Source organism: Thalassophryne amazonica, chromosome 19, assembly GCF_902500255.1.
Source record: "Thalassophryne amazonica chromosome 19, fThaAma1.1, whole genome shotgun sequence".
NCBI classification, from domain to species: domain Eukaryota; kingdom Metazoa; phylum Chordata; class Actinopteri; order Batrachoidiformes; family Batrachoididae; genus Thalassophryne; species Thalassophryne amazonica.
The window spans coordinates 69316565-69334628 of NC_047121.1; the positions used below are offsets into that span (position 1 = coordinate 69316565).

The 18064-nt window shown below is 44.3% G+C and overlaps 1 protein-coding gene across 1 annotated transcript in view; it reads left to right on the forward strand.

The window, feature by feature from the left end:
* The window catches only part of mboat2a (membrane bound O-acyltransferase domain containing 2a), a 147032-nt gene that overhangs the window by 92532 nt on the left and 36436 nt on the right, over positions 1-18064 (forward strand). Inside the window, exon 4 of the mRNA XM_034195294.1 lies at positions 14555-14650. Within this exon, the coding sequence (XP_034051185.1) occupies positions 14555-14650 (96 nt within the window). The remainder of the gene's footprint in view (positions 1-14554; positions 14651-18064) is intronic.

Here is an 18064-nt window from a genome sequence, read left to right on the forward strand (position 1 = left end):
ATACAGCATTACTTGATATTTCATTTTTGTAATTACTTTTTTCAGGTTCAGGAAGGCACAGCAACCAATCTGAACCATGATGACATATCCATATGAACATAGAACAATATTTAATTTCAGACTTAGTTTTTTTCAGATAAACCTGTGGTGTTACAATTTTTTTGTTTTGTAAGCACTTGTAAAGGTAAAGGTCTTGAAATAATAAAATATGTTCAAATAAACTGGTTATTGTTCATTTATATTGAGGAGTTACAGTTGTATTAACAGTATGTTGAATATCACTGAATTTGGATTGTTTTCCCAAAAATTTGAGTTTTGTGACCACACCTTTTGTTCACCAAAATCCTTTATTCATAACAGAAAAATTGTTTTTCAATTCTCATTTGAAGTGAACATTTGGGCACTAACAGTTGGAAACCGTAGTGTCCGTACATAGTATCATGTATTGTGCTAAAATCAGGATAGTAAACAGCAAACCATTGATATTTCAGCAAAGAAATTTCAGTAATACACAAATAAAAAAAAAATAAAGCATGATTTTGAATAATTAGATTTTTTGTGTAGTGTCTGTACATAGATAACTTCAGTTCTGTTATATGGTAGCAGAGGTCGCATTAAACAATTTTGACAGAAGTTATGTATTACTATGTGTATTCCCAATTGGGGATGGATGCTTCAAGTTAAGCAATAAAGTTACTTTTTTCAGAAATGATGTTGTGTTCTATTTTTGATCATATAAAAAATAAATTTTGAGCCGTTTCCATGTGAAATCATGAATAACTCCTTATATGCTGATTGCATTCCAAGAACTATGGTCACATATATCTCTGACAATACAAACAAAGAACACTACCATCACAACCTAAAAACTGATAATATAATCACGTACAAGAGAGCTATTACAATAGCATGTAGTGTCCGTACATAGCCAATTTCAGAATTTAACGTTTAGTTCAATGCGCTGTAATTTTGCAGTGAAGACAGTTACTTCAAAAATATTTTCAGGCATTGAGCTCTGGATACCATAGATTGTTTTAGAAGCATTTTCATGCTCATACGGCCGAGGGTATTTAAGCATTGCGTTATGTTGGTGCTTGTTCTATACTATGACAGCAGAACGTGGTTGTAACGCATGCAGGTGTTTTGCATTCAGTCCTGTGTCTCTGTCGCTCCATGTGTTAACAACATAACTCAGGGTTTTGTTCCAATGTGAACCAAATTTGGTGGAATGAATGAGAATCATTAGACGGCAAAGTCAGTTCATGTTGAGAAAACCCAGTTGAAAGTCAAGGTCATAAGCCAAGGTCAGACTCTTATGTGTAGGAGATATTTACACTGGCTGTTATGAGGAGTTGGTTACTATTCAACACTAACATGAAGTCATATATAGACGTTCTCTTGATCACCTTTGACCTGGTGACCTGGAAAAGTCATACTTATTTAGAATGTCTGTTTTGAGAAACTAGTTACTAGGCATGGGATTTGGATGATATGATAACCGTGGGCAAAAATACAGCGGTTTCACAGTATTATGTATAACTTTAAAATGTGCTTTAACAACATTATGGCTATTTGCATATGAAGCGCGTGTGATTCAGGCGCACTAATTGATGCGATGTCTACCTCTACGAGCACTATACCACTGATAAATTTAGAGAAAATACCAAAATAACAGTCACTGTTTTAGACATGTAGCATCTGCCCCGTGGGAAACATGACTTACTTGCTTTGGGAGAAACGTGGCTGGAATAATGTCCGGAACTCCAGATGCTCAATACTTCACCAACAAAGTGCTTGGAATAGATGTATTTGTCCTTCTTGACATGTTTGTGGGAGAAATTTCATCAATCACAAGCACGACTCGAGTCCACCACTTGTACTTCTCAGTGGTTTCAAAGATGGGATAAAGTCCTTTGCGGGTATCTTGAATCACTCCGCGCCCGACGTAGGCCATAGCTGTGGTGCTTTGTTGCCACCGTTTTTGGTTTGAAGGGCTATTCCGCGGAAAATAAAACAAAAAAGCCGACTTGGTCCTTTTAGACGGAGGGAAAGGTTCATTGCAGGCTTCGCCTCCTTCAGTCATGATGCAGAGCTAGCTAACATTAGCTAGCTGCCTGTTTGTAAACAGAGGTGCACGCCAGGGGCAAGGGTGGCAGTGGCCGCCTCCGCTCTGCCTGTCAAGAATTCTCATAACCCGCTCATATCGTAGGGACGGTGTAACAGAACATTTTAGTAGTTTTGATCCCATGGCTTTTTGATACCGCGGTATACCGTGAAACCGGTTATTGGCCCATGTCTACCAGTTACGGATACGCCTGTGGTTACCATTAAACACTAATTTGAAGAGAAATATTACAGTTCTCTTGCTCACATGACTCTTGACCTATAATTTTGAAAGGTTAGTCTCATTTAGAATGGCTATTTTGAGGAATGAGTTACAGATAGGGTTATGCTACTATTAAACACGAATATGAAGTTAGACACAATAAAGAAATAATATGCATGAATCAGTCAGACGTGTCAGGTGCGGGTGTCGTGCACTCAGAGTGCCCCTTCTGATTTACATATGAGTTTTAAATCACTGGGATGGAGCCTGTGAGGCACCAGAGGTCAACAGACTCTTTGGCTCACAGACAGGTCTTGACAAGAAGGAAAAAAAATGTTGATGCTACATCATGGCTATTGATTAAGTATATCAGCAGTAGTTACGACCCACTGATTTCAAAACATTTAGAGGAATACTGTGTTCCCTTGTAATTCTGCTGCAAAATAAACAATGTGAGCAACAGTATGAAACATCTGATAACTTAAAAATGATCAGAAAGATAGCTCAAGATCCAGGCTTTCAATGACTTTCTAGTTTCAGCCATCAGAAGTGTATCTGTAGGAGGCAAAAGTGTTTAACTTACTCGAGATCTTCAGTGACATTCATATCTCTGGGTCCTCCTTCCTTTAACATTGAGAGGTGCCTGGAAAGAGCTGATGGAGTCATGATGTTGCTGGCCAGAGGTGTTTGACAATGTAGATAACTTTGCGGGAGAGTAAAAGTCCAAGTCTTTGTTGTCCTGGTGCTTCCTTGCGTCCTGTTGCATGCTGAGGACATGCATGTTGAGGGCACCAGCATCTGGAGAAGGTCAAACGGATGCCCACGTTGCACTAAGCTGCAGCAGATAGATGGTTGCTTTCAAGGTGGGGATGGGCTGGTTGTGTGCCTGGGTGGTTGCCATCCAGGACCCAGGGGCACCAGTGCGTGCTCCCAGACTATCTTAAGAGGTTAAAAAGTCACATTCTATTCCTATTTTTATGGTATGATCTTGTGGATGCTAGCGTGGTGACGTCACTTCATGGTGTCACTAGCTGCTTACTTTGTTTAGTTTTTAGCTAAATATGACCCCTTTGTCGTATATTATGTCAAAGCCAGAGAGACACAAATGCTCTTTTTGGAACCTAATAACACCTCTGGAGTGATTTACGAGACATTTTGTGGACATCAGCATGCACGCTAACTCAAAGCTAACTTCCGCTCGTCAAAAGCACAAAACCTCCTGCAAATGCCGTTAAAATGTAAATATTGTCCCGGACCCAGGGCAGTTCCATGGTGTGTTGGATATTACAAAGCGTGGCACCAGAGCCTGCTCCCAGACTGGACCTGACAGTATCCACGAGCGCTCTTTTTAGCTTGAATATGTCTGGGTGTGAAAAGGTGACTGAAGGTGATGGAGGTTGCTGCCTCGCAGCTGCACGATGAGCAGATGGAAATTTCTTCTGGATTTGTATTTGATAAAGCGTGAAGTTTGCTTTGAGTCATTTGCTCAACCTCAGAGAGATGTTTTTTGTCTCCACTTTTGTACTTATAGCCCTGTTTTTATTATTTTCACAGCTCGCTGTACTGTGTGAATCCATACTGGTGGGTCTTGTGGGTCTCTGTGCCGACACATTGACCCGCCTGCTGCTGTCCCACAGTGGGTGGCCACCCTAGTTTAGGTGCCATCTGATGCCTGGAGTGAAAGTGAAGCACTCCCTTCTGTGCTGTGAATTACACAAACAGAAATCAGATGAGGATAAAGACAGCATCCCCGATGAGATTGATGCAGATACAGCCGCTGCAGCTTGTATAGCGTGTATTCTAACCAATAACTCCAGCTGTTTGCTGTCAGTGGAGGAGGCCGATTTTGGTGAAATAAGGTGGCCAATCGGGGTTGTGACTGTTAATCAGGTCAGTAATAAAATATAACACCTTTTTCCAGCCATGCATAATGTCTATTTTATCACATGTAAGTCCTATATCAGCCCTGAGTTCCATTGGTGCTGGAACCTGTCCCCAGATACCGTAGCATGAAGGGAATGAGAGTCTACAGCTCCCACTGGAATAGGATGCCAGTTGACGTCCTCACCCAAGACGGGGACATTGGAAATTGTCTTGTCCAAAGGCACCCAGGCCTACATATTGGTAGCTCAACTCCTGTCCCATTGAGGTACCATCTTCATAATATTAAGTATTTTCCAGGCTGAATGTTGCACCAGAGTATGAGTCGCACGTGTTTGTGTGTGTGTATGTATATGTGTGTGTGTGTGTATATATATATATATATATATATATATATATATATATATATATATATACACAACAAAAATATAAACGCAACACTTTTGGTTTTGCTCCCATTTTGTATGAGATGAACTCAAAGATCTAAAACTTTTTCCACATACACAATATCACCATTTCCCTCAAATATTGTTCACAAATCAGTCTAAATCTGTGATAGTGGGCACTTCTCCTTTGCTGAGATAATCCATCCCACCTCACAGGTGTGCCATACCAAGATGCTGATTAGACACCATGATTAGTGCACAGGTGTGCCTTAGACTGCCCACAATAAAAGGCCACTCTGAAAGGTGCAGTTTTATCACACAGCACAATGCCACAGATGTCACAAGATTTGAGGGAGCGTGCAGTTGGCATGCTGACAGCAGGAATGTCATCCAGAACTGTTGCTCGTGTATTGAATGTTCATTTCTCTACCATAAGCCGTCTCCAAAGGCGTTTCAGAGAATTTGGCAGTACATCCAACCAGCCTCACAACCGCAGACCACGTGTAACCACACCAGCCCAGGACCTCCACATCCAGCATGTTCACCTCCAAGATCGTCTGAGACCAGCCACTCGGACAGCTGCTGAAACAATCGGTTTGCATAACCAAAGAATTTCTGCACAAACTGTCAGAAACCGTCTCAGGAAAGCTCATCTGCATGCTCGTCATCCTCACCGGGGTCTCGACCTGACTCCAGTTCATCGTCGTAACCGACTTGAGTGGGCAAATGCTCACATTCGCTGGCATTTGGCACGTTGGAGAGGTGTTCTCTTCACAGATGAATCCCGGTTCACACTGTTCAGGGCAGATGGCAGACAGCGTGTGTGGCGTCGTGTGGGTGAGCGGTTTTCTGATGTCAATGTTGTGGATCGAGTGGCCCATGGTGGCGGTGGGGTTATGGTATGGGCAGGCGTCTGTTATGGACGAAGAACACAGGTGCATTTTATTGATGGCATTTTGAATGCACAGAGATATCGTGATGAGATCCTGAGGCCCATTGTTGTGCCATACATCCAAGAACATCACCTCATGTTGCAGCAGGATAATGCACGGCCCCATGTTGCAAGGACCTGTACACAATTCTTGGAAGCTGAAAATGTCCCAGTTCTTGCATGGCCGGCATACTCACCGGACATGTCACCCATTGAGCATGTTTGGGATGCTCTGGACCGGCGTATACGACAGCGTGTACCAGTTCCTGCCAATATCCAGCAACTTCGCACAGCCATTGAAGAGGAGTGGACCAACATTCCACAGGCCACAATTGACAACCTGATCAACTCTATGTGAAGGAGATGTGTTGCACTGCATGACGCAAATGGTGGTCACACCAGATACTGATACTGTTTGAGGGAAATGGTGATATTGTGTATGTGGAAAAAGTTTTAGATCTTTGAGTTCATCTCATACAAAATGGGAGCAAAACCAAAAGTGTTGCTTTTATATTTTTGTTGAGTGTATATATATACATACAAACAAATAATGGATGGTAAGGAGTCCAACATAGAGAAATACTGGATGAAGAAAAGTTATATTGGACGAGGCGCCTCGTCCAATATAACTTTTCTTCATCCAATTGTACGGTTGCAAGAGCTCACTCAGATACATCGGGCCTATACAGTGGAGACACTTAAAAACAATCAGCAAAACTTTATATTTAACACGAAAGCTGACAGGGAGCCAGTGTAAGGTGCAGAGCACAGGGATGATGTGCTCATGCATCTTTGTTTTAGTCAAAAGGCGGGCTGCAGCATTCTGTACACTCTGCAGGCGCTGTAGGGAGCGCTGGTCCAGCTCAACATAGAGAGCATTACAATAATCCAGACGTGACGTTATAAATGCATGGATGGCTCTTTCAAAATCAACTTGGTTAAAATAAGATTTAATCTTGGAAAGAGTCCTCAGCTGAAAGAAGCTGGCCCTGATGACAGAGCCGATGTGCTTATCAAATCTGAACAATGGGTCAACTATCACCCGTAGATTTTTTACAAAAGGGTGGCAAAAAGTGGACAGAGGACCAATAACACTGTCTTGTCCTTGTAGAGGGTTACTTTGCCCGAACACTAAAATCTCAGTTTTATTTTTATTAAGATTCAGAAAATTAGCTCTCATTCCAGACGAAATTACAGGAAGGTAAATCTGAATGTTGTCTGCAAAACAATGAAAACAGACTTTGTGCTTTTTAAAAACAGACCCAAGAGGGATCATGTACAAAGCAAAGAGAAGTGGTGCTAAAATTGAGCTCTGGGGCACGCCATATTTAAGAGGAGACACAGAGGAAGAGTACTGTCCTACATTAACAGAAAAAGTTCTGTTGGAAAGATAGGACCGAAACCAATTTAGCGCTGAACCCTTAATACCTATGTGCGTCTCGAGGTGAGTCACAAGAACACTGGTCCACTGTGTCAGAGGCTGCAGATAAATCTAAAAGCAGAAGAACCACAGAGTTCCCAGCATCAACAGTTAAAAGAAGGTCATTAAAAACTTTTAAAAGGGCTATTTCAGTACTGTGTCTTAATTTAAAACCAGGTTGAAACTTCTCCCCTATTTCATTAAGATCCAGATAAGCCTGCAATTGGTCATAGACAGCTTTCTCTAAGACTTTAGACACAAATGGCAATTTAGAGATCGGTCTATAGTTGGACAACACATTTGGGTCAAGATTGCTCTTTTTGATGAGCAGCTGGACTACAGCATGTTTAAGAGCTGACGGAAAACAGCCGCTTGATAGAGAAGCATTCACAAGTTCAGCAATGTACGGACCAATACACTGAAAAACATCTTTAAACAAATGACCTGGAACAATGTCCAATGTCCAAAGTGCAGGAAGAAGACTTAAGCTGATTAACAATTTTAGTCAGCTCACAAATAGATACAGGATTAAAACAATCAAAAACAGCATGACACATGGATGGATCTGCTGACTCTACCTCAGATACAGGACATGATCTAAGATCAGACATTTTATCTCTGAAATAAGAGAGAAAATCTTCACAAAGGCTGGCCGAGGGCACAGCGATATTACTCGCACGAGGATTAATGAGCGAATTCAGTGTTAAAAAGCACCTGAGGTTTATGACAGTTTGAGGACACAAGATCTGACATGAATCTAGTTTTAGCAGCTTTAGCTGCTCTCTGATAGTCTGTCCCTCAGTATTTGCAAGGAAACGTGAAGATGATCTTTTTTCCATTGTTGCTTCTATTTTGTTGTGTGTGTCTGTGTGTGTGTGTGTGTGTGTGTTACTTGGGGTGGAGCTGCAGCTTTGGAATGTAGGCTTCAGCGCTGCTGTGTCTGTTCTGCTGTTGAAGGGTTGTGTTGTCCTCCGTCTTCCTCGTCTGACAGTGACACATTGTTGTGGCCCCTGCACCCCTGTACACTATCCACAGCAGTGTCTTTTGTATTTTTTTTTGGTGGGGGGGTCCTTTTATGTAGCACAGAGATGAGAACAAAGAGAATTGCAAAATTTATTTTCTCCGTTTACAACACTAACGTTAACAGGTTTACAATGAGTACCTCCCAGAAATGTTCTACAACACTATTGACCTCGGAACTTAATGTTCCAACAAAACTGAGATTTGTTTTTCTTTACCTTCTGAATTCTCACTTTCTGGATTTTTACACTCATCCAATGCCTTTGGGGTATCAAGCTGGTTCTTTGTGTCACCAGGCATATAGCTACATGGACGAGTAGAAAAGAAAATGTGAAATTTCAGCTACAGTTTGCCAGAGGGAACGCGGTAGACACAAGCCTACTTTTGATGTCTTCTTGTGTAAAAATCCTCCCCTGTTGCCTGACAGCAGACGGTTTTTCTAGTCAAAGACATAGTACCCTATAACTCCTTTAGCAGTGGTGGGCACAGGTCCGATAATCCGATAACAGATAATTATCGAAGATAATGTTTTCATTATCGGATTATCTTTTTAGATAACTTTAAAAACCATTATCGGACTATTATCTTCTGATACATTTTTGTCCGATAACTTTTAGACCGATAACGGTAAACAAAGATAAACAGTGAAAAACATTTTTAAAATTTGAAATCAGTTGAGCACCTATCTGTTAAAAGTTTCCTAACAGATGCAGAGTTCCACCCTCTGCAAACAGAAGAGAGCTGCTTCTAGAAAAAACACTCTCCTCTACAGGAAAAAGAGAACTGGTCTCACGAAAAAAAAAAAAACATTTCCTTTAACACCATACTGATACGCTGGCAATATCACCCAAGTCATCCAGAGGCATACATTTTTAACTTATGGTTCAAATTTTAACCAGACTAATTTTGGACAAGTTATTTAAAATTACTGTCATGTCCGACATTTTATTAGGTGAAAATATCAGATATATGTCTTAGTTTTAAAGTAATGTGCTAATTTTTAAGGTTTTGTGAGCACATGCTGTGCCCAGCAGTGCATTATGGGTAATCTCAGTACGTTCACGACAGGACAAATGCATTTCAGACACTCTGTTCAGGCTCCACGGACAACAGCATTAAACTCTAGTGCCTAAAACTCTCGTGAATATATTCTCTGGGTTTATAGACGTTGTTATTGTATTTGCGTTTGTTAAATTCCACGCATCTTAAATGTAGCAGACACAGATTATCTGGGATTTTGTTTTGGGTTTTTCAGGCCTCTGCTGCCATCTACTGGCCAGTAGTGTTCATGGCAGTATTTGCCCTAAGTACTAAGCGTCTGGGCACCAGTAGATGGCGGTGTTCTCTTTATTTTGACCCCGGTTATATCAGATGGTTGTCAGATCAACTTTTCTAGCCTTATTTACAAAGCATTTCCCAAAATAAAATGCAGCAAAAGACAAGCATTTACAGTGGGGAAAATGAGTATTTGAACACTCTGCGATTTTGCAAGTTCTCCCACTTAGAAATCATGGAGGGATCTGAAATTTTCATCTTGGGTGCATGTCTACTGTGAGAGACATAATCTAAAAAAAAAAGAAAAAAATCTCCCCCTCTAGCTGCCACCTTATCGTGGTGGGGGAGTTTGCGTACCCGGATGATCCTAGGAGCTATGTTGTCGGGGGCTTTGTGTCCCTTGTAGGGTCTCCCAAGACAAACAGGTCCTAGGTGACAGGTCAGACTAAGGGCAGTTCAGAACCTCCATGACCAGTAAAAATCAAGGACAGAGACGTCGCCTGGCATGGCGGAGCTGGGGCCCCACCCTGGAGCCAGGCCTGGGGTTGGGGCTCACGCGCGAGCGCCTGGTGGTCGGGCCTTAGCCCATGGGGCCCGGCCGGGCTCAGCCCGAAAGAGCGACGTGGGCCCGCCCTACTGTGGGTTCACCACCTGCAGAGGGGGCCATGGGGGTCGGGTGCAGAGAGGATTGGGTGGCGGTTGAGGGCGGGTGGCCCGGCGGCCCGGTCCATGCTCACAGTCCCTGGTTGTTGGGACGTGAAATGTCACCTCACTGGGGGGGAAGGAGCCTGAGCTTGTGCGGGAGGTTGAGAGATACCGACTAGAGATAGTCGGGCTCACCTCCACGCACAGCTTGGGCTCTGGTACCCAACTCCTGGAGAGGGGCTGGACGCTTCATTTTTCTGGCGTTGCCCACGGGGAGAGGCGGAGAGCTGGGGTTGCATTGCTTATTGCTCCCAGCTCAGTCGCCATGTGTTGGAGTTCACTCCAGTGAACGAGAGGGTCGCGTTCCTATGCCTTCGGGTCAGGGACAGGTCTCTCACCGTTGTCTCGGCCTATGGGCCAAGCGGCAGTGCAGAGTACCTTGACCTTCTTGGAGTCCCTGGGAGGGGTACTAGATAGCGCTCCGACTGGGGACTTCATTGTTCTCCTGGGGGATTTCAACGCCCACGTGGGCGGTGACAGTGAGACCTGGAGGGGGGTGATCGGGAAGCACACAGCCTCCCCGATCTGACCCCGAATGGTGTTCAGTTGTTGGACTTCTGTGCTAGTCACAGTTTGTCCATCACGAACACCATGTTCGAGCACAAGGGTGTCCATGAGTGCACGTGGCACCAGGACACCCTGAGCCGGAGGTCGATGATAGACTTTGTAGCCGTATCATCTGACCTTTGGCCACGTGTCTCAGACACTTGAGTGAAGAGAGGGGCAGAGCTGTCGACCGATCACCACCTGGTGGTGAGTTGGATCCGCTGGGAGGGGAGGAAGCCGGTCAGACCTGGCAGGCCCAAACGTATCGTGAGGGTCTGCTGGGAACAACTGGCGGAACCCTCTGTCAGCGAGGTCTTTAACGCCCACCTCCGGGAGAGCTTCTCCCAGATCCCGGGGGAGGTTGGAGACATGGAGTCCGAGTGGACCATGTTCTCCACCTCCATTGTTGATGTGGCCGCTTGTAGCTGTGGTCACAAGGTCTCTGGTGCCTGTCACAGCGGCAGTCCCCGAACCCGGTGGTGGACACCTGAAGTAAGGGATGCCCTCAAGCTGAATAAGGAGTCATACTGGTCCTTGTTGGTAGGTGAGACCCCAGAGGCAGCTGACAGGTACTGGCAGGCCAAGTGTGCCGCAGCCCGTGCGGTCGCAGAGGCAGAAACTCGGGTCTGGGAGGAGTTCGGGGAGGCCATGGAGGAGGACTATTGGTCGGCCTTGAAGAGATTCTGGCAAACCGTCCGACGCCTCAGGAGGCGGAAGCAGCTCTCCACCAGCACTGTTTATGGTGTGGGTGGGGAGCTGTTGACCCTGACTGGGGATGTTGTCAGGCGGTGGAAGGAATACTTCGAGGATCTCCTCAATCCCATCGTCACGTCTTCCGAAGAGGAAGCAGAGACTGGGGACTCAGAGGCGGACTCATCCATTACCCAGGCCGAAGTCACCGAGGTGGTTAGAAAGCTCCTCGGTGGCAAGGCTCCTGGGGTGGATGAAATCCGTCCTGAGTACCTTAAGTCTCTGGATGTTGTGGGACTGTCTTGGCTGACATGCCTCTGCAACATCGGGGACAGTGCCTCTGGATTGGCAGACCGGGGTGGTGGTCCCTCTGTTTAAGAAGGGGGACCGGAGGGTGTGTTCCAACTATAGGGGGATCACACTCCTCAGCCTCCCTGGTAAGGTCTATTCCAGAGTACTCGAGAGGAGAATTCGACCGATGATCGAACCTCTGATTCAGGAGGAGCAGTGTGGTTTTCGTCCTGGTCGCGACACACTGGACTAGCTTTACATGCTCCATCAGGTGCTCCAGGGTTCATGGGAGTTCGCCCAACCAGTCCACATGTGTTTTGTGGATCTGGAGAAGGCATTCGACCGTGTCCCTTGAGGCACCCTGTGGGGGGTGCTCCGGGAGTATGGGGTCCGGGGTCCTTTGCTAAGGGCTATCCGGTCCCTGTATGACCGCAGGAAGCGCTTGGTTCGCATTGCCGGTAGTAAGTCAAACCTGTTTCCAGTGCACGTTGGCCTCCGCTAGGGCTGCCCTTTGTCACCGGTTCTGTTCATTATTTTTATGGAAAGAATTTCTAGGCGTAGCCAGGGTGTAGAGGGGGTCTGGTTTGGGAACCACAGAATCTTGTCTCTGCTGTTTGCGGACAATGTGGTTCTGTTGGCTTTGTCAAATCAGGACCTTCAACGTGCACTGGGCTGGTTTGCAGCCGAGTGTGAAGCATCCGGGATGAAAATCAGCACCTCCAAATCCGAGGCCATGGTTCTCGACCGGAAAAAGGTGCTTTGCCCTCTTCAGGTCGGTGGAGTGTCCTTGCCTCAAGTGGATGAGTTTAAGTATCTTGGGGTCTTGTTCACGAGTGAGGGACGGATGGAGCGTGAGATCGATAGATGGATCGGTGCAGCATCTGCAGTGATGCGGTTGCTGTATCGGACCGTCGTGGTGAAGAGAGAGCTGAGTAGGGAGGCAAAGCTCTTGATTTACCGATTGATCTATTTTCCGATCCTCACCTATGGTCATGAGATTTGGCTCATGACCGAAAGAACGAGATCACGAGTACAAGCAGCCGAGATGAGTTTCCTCCGCAGGGTGGCTGGGCGCTCCCTTAGAGATAGGGTGAGGAGCTCGGCCACTTGGGAGGAGCTTGAAGTCGAGCCGCTGCTCCTCCACGTCGAAAGGAGTCAGTTGAGGTGGCTCGGGCATCTTTTCCGGATGCCCCCTGGATGCCTCGCTGGAGAGGTGTTCCGGGCACGGCCCACTGGGACGAGGCCCCGGGGAAGACCCAGAACACGCTGGACGGACTACATCTCTCGGCTGGCTTGGGAACGCCTTGGGGTTCCCCCGGAGGAGCTGGGGGAGGTGTGTGTGGATCGGGAGGTCTGGGCGGCTTTGCTTGAGTTGCTGCCCCGCGACTCGACTCTGGATAAAGCAGAAGAAAATGGATGGATGGATGGATGGAAAAAAAAAACATCCGGAAATCACAATGTATGATTTTTTTAAATAATTTATTTGTGTGTTACTGCTGCAAAGAAGTATTTCAACACCTGTGAAAATCAGTGTTAATATTTGGTACAGTAGCCTTTTTTTCATCAGGTTTGCACACACTGCAGCAGGGATTTTGGTCCACTCCTCCACACAGATCTTCTCTCGATCAGCCAGGTTACTGGGCTGTCGCTGAGAAACACGGAGTTTGAGCTCCCTCCAAAGATTTTCTATTGGGTTTAGGTCTGGAGACTGGCTATGCTACTCCAGAACCTTGATATGCTTGTTACAGAGCCACTCCTTGGTTATCCTGGCTGTGTGCTTCGGGTCATTGTCATGTTGGAAGACCCATCCATGACCCATCTTCAATGCTTTAACTGAGGGAAGGAGGTTGTTCCACAAAATCTCGCAATACATGACCCCGATCATCCTCTCCTTGATACAGTGCAGTCCTCCTGTCCCATGTGCAGAAAAACACCCCCAAAGCGTGATGCTTCCACCCCCATGCTTCACAGTAGGGACGGTGTTTTTGTGATGGTACTCAGCATTCTTCCTCCAAACACAGCGAGTGTAATTAAGACCCAAAAGTCCTATTTTGGTCTCATCTGACCACATAACTTTCTCCCATGACTCCTGTGGATCATCCTAATGGTCATGGGAAAACTTAAGATGGGCCTGGACGTGTGCTGATTTATGCAGGGGAACCTTCTGTGCCATGCATGATTTTAACCCATGACGTCTTAGTGTATTACCCACAGTAACCTTGGAAACAGTGGTGCCAGCTCTCTTCAGGTCATTCCTCACATTTCTTAGGATCATTGATACGCCATGAGGTGGGATCTTGCATGGAGCCCCAGTCCGAGAGATATTGACAGTCATGTTTAGCTTCTTCCATTTTCTAGTAATTGCTCCAACAGTTGCTCTTTTTTCACCAAGCTGCTTGGCAATTGCCCCGTAGCCCTTTCCAGCCTTGTGGAGGTCTACAGTTTTGTCTCTGGTGTCTTTGGACAGCTCTTTGGTCTTAGCCATGTTAGTAGTTGGAGTCTTACTGTCTTACAGGTGTCTTTATGCAGCTAACGTGCTTCTAATTTGGAATAATAAGTGGAGTGGAGGTGGACTTTAAGAGGCGGACTAACAGGTCTTTGAGGGCCAGAATTTTTGCTGATTTGGCAGGTGTTGAAATACTTATTTGCACAGTAACATGCAAATAAAGTATAAAAAAAAAAAACCATACATTGTGATTTCCGGATTGTTTTTTTAGATTATGTCTCTCACAGTGGACATGCACCTAAGATGAAAATTTCAGACCCCTCCATAATTTCTAAGTGGGAGAACTTGCAAAATCGCAGGGTGTTCAAATACTTATTTTCCTCACTGTAACTAATTAACCCAGGTTTAGTTAAACTTCATATTTAGTGAAATTTCATGGTTTCAGTCATTATAAGGATTCTCTTCACTCTACAGCATTATATCGTGATAATTATCATTATCAATATGGGAAGTGAAAAAAAACACTATCTTTTGCCCTTCCACCACATACTAATGTGATGGATGACAGATGGGTTGGATGGATGTATCTCGGACAGCCTGCTTTATTTTGTTTCTCTCTCTCGGTTTCTCTGCACAGATACTGCTTTATCGTGACGATGGGCTACCTGATTGTGTGTCAGATCACACGAGTCTACGTGTTCGACTATGGCATGTACTCTGCAGATTTTACAGGGTAAGATTTTGTTTTTAATTCAGAACTGAGATGATGATGATGATTTTCATATTGAGTGCTACATGGATGGAATGACTCTTGAGCGTGTCGTACTGCTCGGCGGACTCTGCAGAGGGACGTTATTCGGGACTGTAGATTCTTGTGGTACTGTATGCCTCCATTCTTCCAGACTGTCTGACAATTCAAGCAGACAGCCTGCACACCCGGCAGGGTGGGGGTGGCTGGTTACTAAGCAACCTAATGCAAACCCACACATGTCTGTGAGGACTGAGATTTCACTCTTCCAACAACCTCAGCCTTTGTTGGCCTGCTTCTCTTGAAAATGTCATTTATTTTTTTCTTCCTTTCCCCGAAATGTCAATGTCGCTAAGCGGGACGTGGAAATGAGTAATGTTCTTTTACACCAATATTATTAGCACCCAAGCAATGTACTGATTGATTATGTACCTTAATGTCGTGCTGCTTCCAACAGTTTTCATACGTTAAGTCAGTAGAAGTGCTCTCAGGGAAGCGTATTCCTCCGTCAAGGCCACAGTTTCCTTTAATTCAAGTGAAGCCCCGGTCACACGGTACTAACGAAGGACACCGAAGCCAAAACGAAACATCTGGACTTAACTTTGACTTTCGGAGACATCGTTTAACCGTCGTCCAGTTTCGTTCCTGCAGCTGACGCTTTGTCAGAATTTTCAAACTGAAAATGTGAATGAATCCTGACGACAACCTCAATTCATCAGTATTCTGTTTTGCTTTGTGTCTTGATCAGTCAATCAATCAATCAATCAATTTTTTTATATAGCGCCAAATCACAACAAACAGTTGCCCCAAGGCGCTTTATATTGTAAGGTAAGGCCATACAATAATTATGTAAAACCCCAACGGTCAAAACGACCCCCTGTGAGCAAGCACTTGGCTACAGTGGGAAGGAAAAACTCCCTTTTAACAGGAAGAAACCTCCAGCAGAACCAGGCTCAGGGAGGGGCAGTCTTCTGCTGGGACTGGTTGGGGCTGAGGGAGAGAACCAGGAAAAAGACATGCTGTGGAGGGGAGCAGAGATCGATCACTAATGATTAAATGCAGAGTGGTGCATACAGAGCAAAAAGAGAAAGAAACAATGCATCATGGGAACCCCCCAGCAGTCTACGTCTATAGCAGCATAACTAAGGGATGGTTCAGGGTCACCTGATCCAGTCCTAACTATAAGCTTTAGCAAAAAGGAAAGTTTTAAGCCTAATCTTAAAAGTAGAGAGGGTGTCTATCTCCCTGATCTGAATTGGGAGCTGGTTCCACAGGAGAGGAGCCTGAAAGCTGAAGGCTCTGCCTCCCATTCTACTCTTACAAACCCTAGGAACTACAAGTAAGCCTGCAGTCTGAGAGCGAAGTGCTCTATTGGGGTGATATGGTACTATGAGGTCCCTAAGATAAGATGGGACCTGATTATTCAAAACCTTATAAGTAAGAAGAAGAATTTTAAATTCTATTCTAGAATTATCAGGAAGCCAATGAAGAGAGGCCAATATGGGTGAGATATGCTCTCTCCTTCTAGTCCCCGTCAGTACTCTAGCTGCAGCATTTTGAATTAACTGAAGGCTTTTTAGGGAACTTTTAGGACAACCTGATAATAATGAATTACAATAGTCCAGCCTAGAGGAAATAAATGCATGAATTAGTTTTTCAGCATCACTCTGAGACAAGACCTTTCTGATTTTAGAGATATTGCGTAAATGCAAAAAAGCAGTCCTACATATTTGTTTAATATGCGCTTTGAATGACATATCCTGATCAAAAATGACTCCAAGATTTCTCACAGTATTACTAGAGGTCAGGGTAATGCCATCCAGAGTAAGGATGTGGTTAGACACCATGTTTCTAAGATTTGTGGGGCCAAGTACAATAACTTCAGTTTTATCTGAGTTTAAAAGCAGGAAATTAGAGGTCATCCATGTCTTTATGTCTGTAAGACAATCCTGCAGTTTAGCTAATTGGTGTGTGTCCTCTGGCTTCATGGATAGATAAAGCTGGGTATCATCTGCGTAACAATGAAAATTTAAGCAATACCGTCTAATAATACTGCCTAAGGGAAGCATGTATAAAGTGAATAAAATTGGTCCTAGCACAGAACCTTGTGGAACTCCATAATTAACTTTAGTCTGTGAAGAAGATTCCCCATTTACATGAACAAATTGTAATCTATTAGACAAATATGATTCAAACCACCGCAACGCAGTGCCTTTAATACCTATGGCATGCTCTAATCTCTGTAATAAAATTTTATGGTCAACAGTATCAAAAGCAGCACTGAGGTCTAACAGAACAAGCACAGAGATGAGTCCACTGTCCGAGGCCATAAGAAGATCATTTGTAACCTTCACTAATGCTGTTTCTGTACTATGATGAATTCTAAAACCTGACTGAAACTCTTCAAATAGACCATTCCTCTGCAGATGATCAGTTAGCTGTTTTACAACTACCCTTTCAAGAATTTTTGAGAGAAAAGGAAGGTTGGAGATTGGCCTATAATTAGCTAAGATAGCTGGGTCAAGTGATGGCTTTTTAAGTAATGGTTTAATTACTGCCACCTTAAAAGCCTGTGGTACATAGCCAACTAACAAAGATAGATTGATCATATTTAAGATCGAAGCATTAAATAATGGTAGGGCTTCCTTGAGCAGCCTGGTAGGAATGGGGTCTAATAAACATGTTGATGGTTTGGATGAAGTAACTAATGAAAATAACTCAGACAGAACAATCGGAGAAAAAGAGTCTAACCAAAAACCGGCATTAATGAAAGCAGCCAAAGATAACGATACGTCTTTGGGATTGTTATGAGTAATTTTTTCTTTTCTCTAATAGTTAAAATTTTGTTAGCAAAGAAAGTCATGAAGTCATTACTAGTTAAAGTTAATGGAATACTCAGCTCAATAGAGCTCTGACTCTTTGTCAGCCTGGCTACAGTGCTGAAAAGAAACCTGGGGTTGTTCTTATTTTCTTAAATTAGTGATGAGTAGAAAGATGTCCTAGCTTTACGGAGGGCTTTTTTATAGAGCAACAGACTCTTTTTCCAGGCTAAGTGAAGATCTTCTAAATTAGTGAGACGCCATTTCCTCTCCAACTTGCGGGTTATCTGCTTTAAGCTACGAGTTTGTGAGTTATACCACGGAGTCAGGCACTTCTGATTTAAAGCTCTCTTTTTCAGAGGAGCTACAGCATCCAAAGTTGTCTTCAATGAGGATGTAAAACTATTGACGAGATACTCTATCTCACTTACAGAGTTTAGGTAGCTACTCTGCACTGTGTTGGTATATGGCATTAGAGAACATAAAGAAGGAATCATATCCTTAAACCTAGTTACAGCGCTTTCTGAAAGACTTCTAGTGTAATGAAACTTATTCCCCACTGCTGGGTAGTCCATCAGAG